Source organism: Citrus sinensis, chromosome 2, assembly GCF_022201045.2.
Source record: "Citrus sinensis cultivar Valencia sweet orange chromosome 2, DVS_A1.0, whole genome shotgun sequence".
In the NCBI taxonomy this organism is placed as follows: Eukaryota; Viridiplantae; Streptophyta; class Magnoliopsida; order Sapindales; family Rutaceae; genus Citrus; species Citrus sinensis.
The window spans coordinates 24,785,206-24,798,508 of record NC_068557.1 but is presented as its reverse complement, the minus strand read 5'-3'; the positions used below and the strand labels follow the sequence as shown (position 1 = coordinate 24,798,508).

The 13,303-nt window shown below is 40.6% G+C and overlaps 2 protein-coding genes across 3 annotated transcripts; both read left to right on the top strand.

Annotated features, from left to right (window-relative positions):
* Positions 1–231: 231 nt before the first annotated feature.
* LOC102630198 (heavy metal-associated isoprenylated plant protein 20) lies at positions 232–1,657 on the top strand. Of its 2 annotated transcripts, none has more exons than XM_052435222.1 (3): positions 232–409; positions 521–592; positions 1,147–1,657. In XM_052435222.1, the coding sequence occupies exons 1-3, from the start codon at positions 334–336 to the stop codon at positions 1,437–1,439; spliced, it is 441 nt and encodes a 146-aa protein (XP_052291182.1). In that variant the 5' UTR covers positions 232–333; the 3' UTR covers positions 1,440–1,657. The 2 variants fall into 2 exon arrangements, with proteins under 2 accessions (XP_052291182.1, XP_006468830.1); XM_006468767.4 differs by having other exon boundaries at positions 234–405; positions 517–592.
* An 8,292-nt stretch (positions 1,658–9,949) lies between these two features.
* Positions 9,950–12,022, top strand: LOC127900338 (uncharacterized). Its single transcript, XM_052434980.1, has 2 exons — positions 9,950–10,625; positions 10,884–12,022. Exons 1-2 carry the CDS (start codon positions 9,950–9,952, stop codon positions 12,020–12,022), a joined length of 1,815 nt encoding a protein of 604 aa, XP_052290940.1.
* Positions 12,023–13,303: the final 1,281 nt, after the last annotated feature.

Genomic DNA, 13,303 nt, shown 5'->3' with positions numbered 1-13,303 from the left:
AATTAATTAATAGGACCAATCAGATTTATCCCAAATGACAAGTTTTCAGCCATGATATTTTTTTGAGAAATGGTCTGCATGATTTAGGGACACAAGTAAAATTTAATTATCATTTTAACTTATTATATATAATCATTAACTTGCCCCATAATCAATCTTATCTATATATGCCCAATTGTTTTACCCTCTTAACCGCAATTAATTCTCTCCTTATAAATAACCAAGCAAGCTACAAACATTTGCACCTCCAAAAACCCTCTCTCTCTCTCTCTCTCTCTCTAATTTTAAACTCATTCCTTCGGTTTTGCCTTTAGCAAATTAAAGAGAAGTGAAATGGGAGTACTTGATCATCTTTTTGATTTGTTTGAAATAACACCAAGAAGGAAGAGACGAAAGCCGTGGCAGGCATGTAGTCATGCACTAAAACTCTTTAAAACTCTCTCTCTCTCTCTTTGTTCTTTAATTTTCATGTTATAAAAACTGAGCGTTGGTGACTTTATTAATTCTTTTTTATAGACAGTTGAAATCAAGGTGAAAATGGACTGTGATGGCTGTGAAAGAAGAGTTAGACATGCCGTTTCCTCCATGAAAGGTGCGTATATATACATACATACAAGTAACTTAAGCTGACTATAAATTACGCCATACTCACTCTCTCCCTCTGATCTTGTTTCTTTCCTTTACAAAGCTCTTTTGTGTTTCATGTAAGGTACAAGGCAAACAAAAGCCAAATGCTTTTGTTCCGATTTGATTTTCTTTTCTTGTGCATGAATCTCGATATTGAACATGATGGAGGCCTTGGTTTAACTCCACTCCAATATTCTTTTGCAAATCTCAACAAATCTTTTAAGCAATTAATTTGTCTAAGCTTTCAAGTAGAATTATGGTACATATTACACGCAAAAAGCTATTTTTTCAGATACTCTTTTTACTATTTTCATCCAAATATTTGGCTGTCCTGGGTGTTACGTTAGTTTCTCATTTATCACACTGGACCAATAGCCAAGTTTCTATGAAGGCATTCATTACTACTCCCTCAGCCCCGGCTAGACCACATCCCACAAAAGCAAACCAAACAGGGCGTTAACTCAAAAGCTTAAATTTCTTAGATGCTTTAATTAACTCAAAATCATACAATATGAGCAGGTGCAAAATCAGTGGAAGTGAACAGGAAGCAAAGCCGGGTAACAGTGACAGGCCATGTTGACCCAAACAAGGTCTTAAAGAAAGTGAGAAGTACAGGCAAGAGAGCTGAGTTTTGGCCTTATGTGCCATACAATTTGGTGGCGTATCCATATGTGGCTCAGGCTTACGACAAGAAAGCACCATCTGGTTATGTTAGGAACGTGGCTCAAGCACTTCCCAGTCCTAATGCAGCCGACGAGAAGCTCGTTTCCCTCTTCAGCGATGAAAATCCAAATGCATGTTCCATTATGTAAATTGTATATGCATACTTTAGATTTCTCTAGTCATAAATATTGTGTTGTTATTAATAATTAATTACGACCCTTTTGGCTTTTATGGTTTCATGTAGGGTAAGATTGTTCGGTTAGTTATACTCCATAATTTGAGATATACATGCTTTTCGATCAATTATTTATGTAGGTTATCTTCTTGTGAAATTAATACAGTGGTCTTTAATTAGTCATCCCTGCAATTATTATACTTACTGTTTCTTGTACACGTTACCCATGGTATTTTTTTTTTCTTTATTTCCAAAAGAACTCATTTTTCTACTTTTTATAACATATGTACACAAAGAAAAATCAATTAATGGCTCCCACACAAGATTTTTTTCAACCAAGTATTTTTTTAGACGATACATTTAGATATGTTTGATCTTTTGTTGATTTAAATTTCATTTTGAAGGCAAACGCAACCCCAGTTTAGACTCATACAAGTTAATTGGAGTTTTTAATCGAATTATATAGAGGATCTTGAACTAGAATAAAATCCGATTTCCTTTCAATATTGTTTTGTAAAGTGTTGAATTTCAAAGATAGTTTTATTATTTCAGTATTTAACTATGAATTGATAAAAACCAACGTATCTGAGTACAAAGATAATTACGAAGTCATTTTACTTGCATAAAGAATTCATGGAACACCTATGTAGAGTCAAGTTTTTCTGATTTGGTAACCAAATGATGTCACCGTATCTTACAAGGTATCCCTGCAATTTAGGGATAATTTGGAAAGATACAAAAAGAAGGGGTATTAAGTATTAACTTATAATAATAAATTATTGGACCTTGATTTCTGCAAGGCCGATAAAGTACAGTGATAATCAAAGGCACGAAGATAAAAAGATTAAGCTAACCAAGATATGTTTTTTGTCACTTCATGCTGAGATTATTTTAATAATCACTATTAAGGAGACAATAAAAGTAAAATAAAATAAAATAGTAATTATAGAAAAAGCATTGGTGTAGTCTATGTCTCATAAAAGTGAAAGAATAATTGTTGGTAGGAGATGGGCTCTTAGCAAACAGAAGCTTCTTTCAAAAGCATGCACTTTCTCGTGCCCTTAATTTAAAAAATAGTCTTTAAACTTTAAGATCGATTAAGACCTTAGAGTATATTTGATAAAAAAAAAAAGAGACCTTAGAGTTTATGACACTTCTAATTTCTAAAACCATTTTGTAAATAGCCAAATGTAAATTTCTTTTTATCTTGCAATGTTGAATCAAAATAAAAATAAAAAGCAAATATGGTTTGTAATGTGACCCAACAGAGCAATTAACCAAGCCAATAAAATTAATTGCTAATTATGCGGTGTCGTATGAATAGACAATCATTATCTTTTAATCCTTGTTGCGTACATTTGCCTTGCCGAAACCAAAAATATAAGAAAGTGACAGCCACTCAACTGCAATTGCTTCACCAGCTGTCCGCAATAGCACTGATTCACAATTTAGATTTTTCTGCCTCTGCAAACCAAATTTATACATACAACGGTTTTACTTGGTGGCAGTGATTAATTGACTCCAACTTTATTATTCAACACGTGTCCTAAAATACACAACTGCTAGCTGCTAGGGTAACTCTAAAAGTCAAAAAGCACCAATTTTGAACTTTGAAGATAATTTTCATGTAATTTTCACTCCAAAAAAACAAAAACAAAACAAAAACCAATTAGATCAGCTTTGAACGTGGAGATAAGCTTCATCTACTTGTGATCGGTTTATTTGAGTCTTCTAATTATTATATTTTGATCCAAGGTTAACTGCAGCACGCCATGTAATATATGCTAGTAGCAGATAAGGGATATATATTTTTCTTTTTTGTTTTCAGGAAATATATATGTAGTGCACTGATTTGAAATGAAACCATAACTTAGAATCTAGTATAATATAGAAAATTTATCAGGAACTTTATTTGTAAATAAAGAATTTATTCATATATAGGCTACCAATATTTAGAAGCAAATAATGTGAGTTCATGTCAATCTGGTTAGGTGTGATCTTTTATTTGTATTTTATTATCGAGTCATGAGGATGAGGTTATATGTGGGCACCAGTACCTGCCATAAGGAGAACACATTGGTAAGAACTAAGAAACTTATCATAAAATTTTATATTCCTTATTAATAAAGCCAATAAGTAAAAATAAACAAGATTGGTAATTGATTCTTTACATTTTCTCTTTTTATATTACAATCATATTTTAATTATTCTACCTTTAGCGGATCATACATCTCTCACCCTCTTTGCAGATGATGAAGTTTGGCGCATATATGATTTCCCCATGATGTCGATAGTTGAATAAAAAGATGAATGTCAAATTTGATAAATCCGCATTAAACATATATTGGTGGCCAGTGGGCCAGTGGCCACCTGCCTGGAATTTTAATATCCCACATATTTTTGTTTTTTTAATAATTAAATTACCACTCACTTATTATTAAATTGAATTGAATAAATCTAATAAATGAAAAGTTAGGTCATAGTTTTAAGTAAAAAATTTAAGTTCAAAAAATTCCATCCTTATAAATTATAAACTAGCAGCTGCTCCAAAATGTATGGAGCATAGTTTAAAAAACTATATGCCTGAAGTCATATAAACCCAGTACTACTAATTGTACGTATGTGTCTATTCAACATATTTTTAAAGATTATACACAACAGCAGAAAACTTGAATTCAAAAAAAAAAAAAAAAAGGCAGAAAACTTGAAAAGTCAACACAAATTTTTGAAATCCTAGAACTCTTCACAACAGCAAAACTTAAAACATCCAACACAAACTTAAAATCTAATAAGCATGGCTTTGAAACCCAACTTAGAATAATGGGATTATGAACATAATGATCGATAAACTTCCTGGTACTAAAAAAGAAAAGAAAAAGAAAATTGAAATATTAGCAACTTTAATGTATGATTTGCTAAACCAATACTAGTGGCAAAAGAAGCAGCCACAATAGCAGAAATGAATAGTGTTGTTATCGGAACTTGTAATTAATTATTATTTCAAAACAATCAAAGTTTCAGAACAATCAAGCTCGGAACCTCATCTCTTTGCAGAAACAAACCTCACGTTGATTTCCAGATAGCGAGCCTTTATTAAAATTTTCCTTAGAGTTATCATTAAAGGGACGACGATCAGGCAATGTTTCTGTTTGATAATGCCGCAACACCTTGTTAATCTTAAGAGATCATTTGATTGTTACTATAGGAAGGCCCCGGGGCTAGGCAGTAGGCATGCACTTCTGACACGTGGTTATGTTTCTGTCTTCAATTAATCTCTGTCTAGCTATATGGACATGTGTCCACAAGATATATATGTAGAAAAGGTTTTGTTAATTAACACAACGATGATGGAAATGCTTGGAATTATGAAACCCTTGAAGCTAATTTAATGGTCGTCGTCTCTCGTGTCGTCTCCTGAAAGAGAGTTGGATTAAATAAATATACATATATAAAAATCAATGAAGACCACTGTTGCTTTGGTAGCTGACCTTTTGAGATACCAATTTTCTATAGATGCACCTTCAAATATCTCAATAATACTACTCAACTTAAATTTAATTAATTTTTTTTAAATAATATAGTATGTGATAGGTCATTCTTCAAGAAAATACTATAAATCCTCGTATCTCCTAAGCTTAACTATTTTTTATTACATCACCCCCACCGTTCGCTTCCATTATAAGCTCGGAAGAAGAGTAAAATAGAAGAAGTATGGTTCTAAGTCCATAGATTCCCTTTGACTCAAAAATTTAAACATAGTCCAGCTGGGAAAAGTGCTTTTACTAAGGCTCTCATAAAGTGCTTACAAGATATGTGTTTGCGGTGAACAAAGTGGAGATTAGAGGATATTTGGTCCGGTGAGAGAGCACTTGCAATTACAATGATAAAAGTAAAGATTCAATCATCCATAAAAAACTTTTAGGGGTTAGTTTTGATTTTTCCTTAATTATTTATAATTGAGTACAGACAATCTCTCCCTTACGAAATGTGAAATGTGCTCCCTTAAATATTCGAGAGGGGGTGTAAAGAACGTGGACAATGTTAATCTAATTGTAAAAATTAATTTATTTAATGAAATATCAGTAGCAATCTTGTGTATAACAAAATTATAAAAAAAAAGTGGAGATTAAAGGGAAACTTTGGAACGCATTTAATCTTCTATGGAAAGAAAAATCAGAATATGTACAAGGGAATTATGGAGAAAATAAAGAATTAAAGCTTAAAATTTTTTAGAGAGATTCCAGCAAAGAGCCAAAGACTCGTTAAGTTTTCACTAATTGGTCGGCTTTTAGGAAATTCTAATAAAAAGGGGCAAAGGAACAAAGGCCAAAGATGCTCTCATTATTCCCGTTGGAAGAGGAAGACAAATATATTCTCCTCAAAGTGAAGCTCAAGTTAACCAAGAAGTGGTTTCATTTGTCAATGCTTTTGTCTTAAAGTCTTGTCAATTAATGTGCATTAGTTAAGGGCATGCTAATCCAACATTAAGGAAAGGTAATAGCATAAGCTTGTTAGCTTGATAGATAATCAGGAGTGCATTCATAGATTGTCGAAAGAAACTATCAAATTCACGTAAAATGTTCCATTTGTGTTGTAAATATATAGACCACAATGATAATCGTACATACACCGAAGATAATGCCATTTTTAACAATCTTGTTCTTCCTATATTGGTAACTATCAAGTCGTAGGAGTTAAAATTCCTTTCTAATAACAAGTTACGTAAAATTAATCATTGAATGATTTCTTGGCATGCCATGTATTTTAGCATCTATAGACAACATGTTTGTTAAGATATATATATATATATATATATATATATATTCATTTACATTTTATTTAAATTACTATCTGCATGTTGATATTAATGTACTTAGGTAAAAAAAAAGAAGAAAAAGTTGTAATCCGTTCGATCACAATTAAGAAAGGCTAAACTTGTGTAATTTCATATCTTAATAATTACAAAAAATTAATTGTTTTTCGGTGAAGCTAGGAATCTTTTGATAATGTGGCTTCACTACAGCACAAAAGACATTGTTCATCAACTTGATAAGTTGTACCATCTTTTGAAAAGCGAGATAAGAGCATCAAAGACCTTGAGTAATTGGTTGATTCTAATGAGCAACACCAGCTTTCAGAGCATTTACAAGGTCTCTAATGACGCTTTTTAGCCTTCGATTTAAACATCCACTTTTCAGAAAACACCCAAATTACACACACTCTCTCTCTCTTTTCGCCTTTTTTTGCCCCCTGAATTAAAATAGTTAAGCACGTATGAAAAGATCTTACGCTATCAGCTTTGCGCTAAAGTCTCCAACTTGCCCAACTCATTTTAATGCTCCCTGTTGAATCATCTCCAAATTTAGGCTCGGCCCACAATCATTCATCGTAAACCCGCGAGATATCTCAAAAATTGCCTTGGATCTGAGCCGATGGAGAATTAATATAACGCTCCAAATGACCCTAGCCTTGTTAAAAAGATCTCTGACAATTTGCCACCAACTAGTTGTGGTGTACTTAGAATCATTTACGACTTCAGTACCGATATTCTTACAATAGATAGCACCACAGTTAGCACAAAACGGTGCGTTTTGTGCTCATTATAAATTCTCACGGTGGTGAGCATCCCACACAACACACACGCATCTCCCACAACACACGCTCTGTAAGCCCACATTCCAAATCTCACCTCACTCACAGCACCACAAATCTCACCACCAGCTGATTCTCCCTCACCACTCTCCATTCTCACCGTCGGGTCTCTCTCTCTCTCTTTCTTTATTGACTTGCGACTTCACTCTCTCTTCCCCAAAATCCACAGCCGCCGTGGGTCTCTCCATAGCTGCCTTTGTAGAGTCGTCGTGTTGGCTCTCTCTCTTCCTCCTCGAATGCGTCTCACTCCTTTACGACACCTTACTCTCTAGTCTCTCTTAGAAATTGACTTGTGGCTTGACTCTCTCTCTACCCCCCAAATCCTACCAGACAAGAGCCAATCTGCGTGATTTTTTTTTTCATAAGTTTTATAAGCAGAAATGCCAAACTTGGAAATTGTTCAGTGGAGTTCTTTAGTGATGTAATCTCTACTTGGGAAAAACCTAATAAAATAATATTAAAGACTTTCAGGAACAAAGAATTACAGATTTGTTCTTCCGATCTTTCTTCTGTAATGCCATACTCGTCTCCTGGAGTTATTTTGTTATTGTGATTTTGGCTGAGATGAACACTTTTTTATATAAAAATATTAATGGTCATACTTTCATCAGTACTTTGTTGTAGCTCAGGCATTACTTTGCTCAAAGAAGATTAAGGGTTCGTAAACATTCCATCAATAACCTAAAGCTATTACTAATTGCAATGGTGGTTGATAAGATAATTGCACAGAGCAATACGTCAAGAATCATACTGTAACAAAGAAAATATAAGGAAAAGCTTTGTTTTCAAGAGTGAAGATGATGGCTTTTATTTGCCTCAAGAAACCAAATGATTTAGTTGTAAATTTTGTGAAATTTTGTGTGTATCAATCAACACAATAATAAGAACCAAAAGCTTAGAGATCAAAATCCATCATGAAAATCAGGCAGAATGCTCTGCAAAAGCAAGGACACCAAACTAAGATTTCGTCTTCAGCTCATGTGGGACTGGCCCAAATATTCATTTTCCATGTGGGATTGGCCCAAATATTCATTTTCCTTTTGGTCAGGCTACAACTGCAATCGACGAGATGAAGCCGTGATGGATGCAATCGATGGGTAGAGACAGAGAGACAGATCCAACGAGCAGGTGTGAACACACCCAAGGCGAGAGAGAGGGAGAAAGTTGACAGAGAGAGCAAAGAGCAGAGTGAGGATGCGTGAGAAACGGCTGCGTTTTGGTGTGACTGTCGTGTGAGTTTTTCTCGTTTGCTGTGGGGAAGAGAGGCCAAGAATCAGGGAGAGTGTGGGAGCTGTGTGCGCGCGTGCAAGCCACAGTAACCTTTTTTATAGTTAGCACAAAGCGCACCGTTTTGTGCTAACTGTGGTACTAACTGTTGTAAGAATCGCATTTTCCTTACGACTTATATGCCTACAAGCTCTGATGCACAGCCCTAGCCCCAGACCCACACCCCCCTCTCTCTTAACTGGTTGTCTGGTTGATGGTATTCTTATTCTCAATTTCTTATGGTGAACCTGAAACGAAGAACAAAGTCTCTGTTGACTCTTGTTTATTTTCAAGGGTTTAATTACTTTTGTTGATGCGAGATTCCAGTTCTCCTCGTTCTACGATCAGGATCTCTGCTCGATCAACTTCGTCACGACCAGGAGGTCTCCTCGCCAGGCTTCTTCTCCAGAGGTCCCTGCGTACACAGATAAGTCAGAGTACGCCGGTTGTTTTCCCGGCGCAAACCCTCCGACGCTCAAGTCAGATATGAAGGTTCGGGAAAAGCTTGCCACAGGTCTTATGGCGTTTCTTGTGGTTTTCTCCCCTTTTCTCAAGAATGCCAACCCTTTTACCTTCGTTGGCTACCTTTTTATAGGCTTCCTCTGAATCTCAGTCTTCCGCTCTTTTCGAGACGGTATGGGACTCCAACTGCTGCGTTATGGGCAAAACATGGGATCTAGCGTGTTACGCCACGGTTCAGGGGAAAGCGTGGCTGCCATGGCTCTGTGAGACCTTGCGTGTTACGCCACGGTTCTGGGGAAAGTGTGGCTATCATGACTCTGTGAGATCTTGCGTGTTACGTCGCGGTTCTGGGGAAAGCGTGGCTGTTGTGCCTAGATTCTCGTGCCGGAGAGCACGTCTTGCCAACTGCCGTCGACCGGGTCTCCTCGCCTCTCGATCTCTAGCCGGAGTGGCCTTATGCCTTTTATAGGAATTGGCCTCGCGGACGACAACATCGTGGACGAGCAGGATGTTCCTGCTCCTGTTCTTCCACGCGCCAGGCTTTAACAGAACACACCGGTTCGCAGAACTCCGCCATCAGATATCTGCTCGTCATTCCTGGTCCCTTCGACGCATTTGTCCCAAACAGTATCCCTCCCAAACACCGGTCCCCCAGTTTCTGGTGTTGGGTAATGTAGTAGACCAGCAGTAGAAACTCGATAGTACTCGCTCGCGTGGGTTTGGAAAAGGCTGCCATGAGTCATGTCGCATTTAATTGCGGACGAGGTGACGTGGCAGAAATCCCCCCCTCCATTTGAATTTCAAACCGACGGTTACGAGATCCTCGGGATTCGGCGCAGTTATATGCTGGCAACCCAAGAGTCCGTCCTCATTTGGAAAGCCAAATCCTCTCGAACGGCATATTCACCATTCACTCTGTCTCCGTCTACGTCTCTGTTTCTCCGGCAAAGAAGTTCCGGCACGAAGCCCCCATCCTTGCCTTTCTCCGATTGGAGCAGTACTTCAGGTATTACTTCTCTCTCCTCGGTCTCGGATAGTTTATAGATAACTTCTTTTTTCTTTCGTTTGGGTAGTAGTTGGTGGCGTTGTGGTAGAGTTTAGGGAATGTCGAAGGGCAAAGAGAAGGTCATTGAGGTTGACGACGACGAGTTGGACTTCCCACCTAGTCTGCTCGCTGATCCCGCTTTTGATCCCGGGATCCCCTTAGAGCCCATTAGGTCTAGTGTTGGTACTAGCGCTAGGAGGATGTCTCCCCAAACAACCTCCTCGAGCGACAGTAGCGATGAAGAAGGATCTTCTGGATCGGAGAACACCTTGAGTGAGGGTCAAGGGGATGATTCTGGTGAGGCGTCCCCATCAGGAGCGCCGCGACCAGAAGGGAGGAGTAGAATAGGAGGTAGAGCCCTATCGCGGGACTACGCTATTGATTACATGACGTGCACGACCATGTTTGATGAGCTCGAGGACCTCCGGCTGAGGTATAGCATTCCTGGTGAAATACTTCTCAAGGTCCCAGGAAAGAAGGATGCTCCTAGCCGGCCTCCTAGGGGATATGTTACCCTGTACCTGGATAGCTTTAAGTACGGGCTGAGATGTCCCTTGCAACCTTACTTTGCCCGGGTACTTAGCGGGCTAAATCTATCTCCTGGTCAGCTGAACCCAAATGGTTGGAGAGTGCTCTCTGGTCTGTTCATATTGTGGGACAGATGTTGTCAAAGCGAGCCCACAATTGATGAGGTGAAGCACCTGTACCAGCTAAAGAGCAGCCCCAAAGATGCCGGTTGGTACTACTTCCAATCTAGCACCAAGACCAGGAAACCCATAACCGACCTCCCTACTGGTGGTGGTGGGAATTGGAAGAGAAAATTCTTTTTTGCTGGGGGTCCTTGGGGTCAGGTCGCACAAATGGATGGGAAGGATTACCGGGTCCCGCCCCGTTTCACGGTCCCAGGTTGCCTGCTCGCTTCAGATGTCTTGTATCCATAATTGTCCTTATTTTATTGGCTTGTCTCTAACCAAGTGTCTGTTTGTGTTGTAGTTTCTTGGGGTGTCCACTTCCCGCTCAAACCTGACCAGCTCAAACGGGTCGAGGCGGTATGGGCCAATTCTTGCTCGAGCCGAGAACTGTTAAGCACATACAACTTGCTCGAGTCTCGCTTGATACTTCCTGGCCATAGGATGGAGGACGCTGTGATTGGGGCCCTGACCCGAAAACGTTCTCGACCTCCAACCACGAAGGGGGACCAGAGTAAGGATGCCCCTACTGCAAAGCGGGCCAACGTCGTGCAGCAGGCCCCACCCTTGAAGATTTTACCTCCAGCCCCTGAAAAAGTTGGGGAAGCCAGTGGAGCAGCCACAGGTCCTGCTACCTCTTCTCTTCCTGTCGGGCCTCGATCTCGCTTACCCGACAGCCGAGCAGAACATCTGGTCCCTTACCTCAATGAGTTAACCAAACTCGTGAGCAAGAAGGAGCTGGAGGATTTTGACGGCCGCACCTTGGGTGAGCTGGTGGGGGCCATGCAGCATAGCGCCTTCCACCTCAGCTGCATGACCACCTATTACAAGGCTAAGGTGGGCCGCTACGACCGGAAGATGAAGGAAGATATTCAATCGGCGACGACCAGAGCTGACGTTGCCGAGAAGAAAGCAGGGGAGCTGAACCTCGAGAACCTGAAGCTGATAGAGCAAGAATCACTTGCTCAAGCAAAAGCCATTACCCTCGAGGAGGAGCTTACCAAGGTCAAGGAGGATCTGCAAAGGCAGATGGCTATGTACGCGGCTCAGCTCGAATCTCTCCGCGACTCCCACCGAGCCCAGGTCGAGAACTTGGAGAGGGAAGTCGAGAACTTAGAGAGAGAAGTCGACAACCAGTACGACCAGGGACTTCGGCATTCCTACCGTTGCATCATGGCTGTCCTCGGGAAGCGACACCCTGATCTGAAGATGGATGACCTTGCAGCTGGTGTGGCTCAGCATATGGACGAGGAGGCGGCCAAGGAAGATGCCGAGGGGTTAGAGCCGATCGTGATTGAGGAGGGTAACTCTCCTCCTCGTGCAGTCCCTGCTGATGTTGGCGAGGCGAGCACCCCCCCGGACGCAACTGGTGATACCCCCCCTGCACCCGAGGAGGTCCAGCCGACCGATGCTGCTCGGCTCACTGATCCACCATCTTTTTGATATATTTCTTCTTGTATTGTAATGAACAACGTTTATGAAATTTATCCCCTCTGTTAGCCATTAATAAAAATGTTGTTGATTACTATCTCGTGTCGTGCTTATGAATTAATTTTCGTCTGAAACGCTGATCGCTTCTGTCTCGCCGTAAGACAGGCTTTGAGACTTGGTGAGGCCTTTGCGTGCCGTAGAAAACTTTCCGAATGCCTTGGAGTCTGCTCGCCTTCTCGCGAACGAGCAGATCCTGGCATGCTGGGCTTTTGTCTGGCCCTAAGACAGGCTTTGAGACTTTGTCGAGCCTTTGCATGCCTTGGGAATCTTCTTCAAACGATTTGGATTCTGCTGCCTTCTCGTGGCCGAGCAGATCCTGGCATGCTTGGCTTCTGTCTCGCCATAAGACAGGCTCTGAGACTTGGCGAGCCTTTGCATGCCTTAGGATTTTCTTCAAACGATTCGGATTCTGCTGCCTTCTCGTGGCCGAGCAGATCCTGGCATGCTTGGCTTCTGTCTCGCCATAAGACAGGCTCTGAGACTTGGCGAGTCTTTGCATGCCTTAGGATTTTCTTCAAACGATTTGGATTCTGCTGCCTTCTCGTGGCCGAGCAGATCCTGGCATGCTTGGCTTCTGTCTCGCCATAAGACAGGCTCTGAGACTTGACGAGCCTTTGCATGCCTTAGGATTTTCTTCAAACGATTTGGATTCTGCTGCCTTCTCGTGGCCGAGCAGATCCTGGCATGCTTGGCTTCTGTCTCGCCATAAGACAGGCTCCGAGACTTGGCGAGCCTTTGCATGCCTTAGGATTTTCTTCAAACGATTCGGATTCTGCTGCCTTCTCGTGGCCGAGCAGATCCTGGCATGCTTGGCTTCTGTCTCGCCATAAGACAGGCTCTTGTCTCGCCATAAGACAGACTCTGAGACTTGGCGAGCCTTTGCATGCCTTAGGATTTTCTTCAAACGATTTGGATTCTGCTGCCTTCTCGTGGCCGAGCAGATCCTGGCATGCTTGGCTTCTGTCTCGCCATAAGACAGGCTCTGAGACTTGACGAGCCTTTGCATGCCTTAGGATTTTCTTCAAACGACTTGGATTCTGCTGCCTTCTCGTGGCCGAGCAGATCCTGGCATGCTTGGCTTCTGTCTCGCCATAAGACAGGCTCTGAGACTTGGCGAGCCTTTGCATGCCTTAGGATTTTCTTCAAACGATTTGGATTCTGCTGCCTTCTCGTGGCCGAGCAGATCCTGGCATGCTTGGCTTCTGTCTCGCCATAAGACAGGCTCTGAGACTT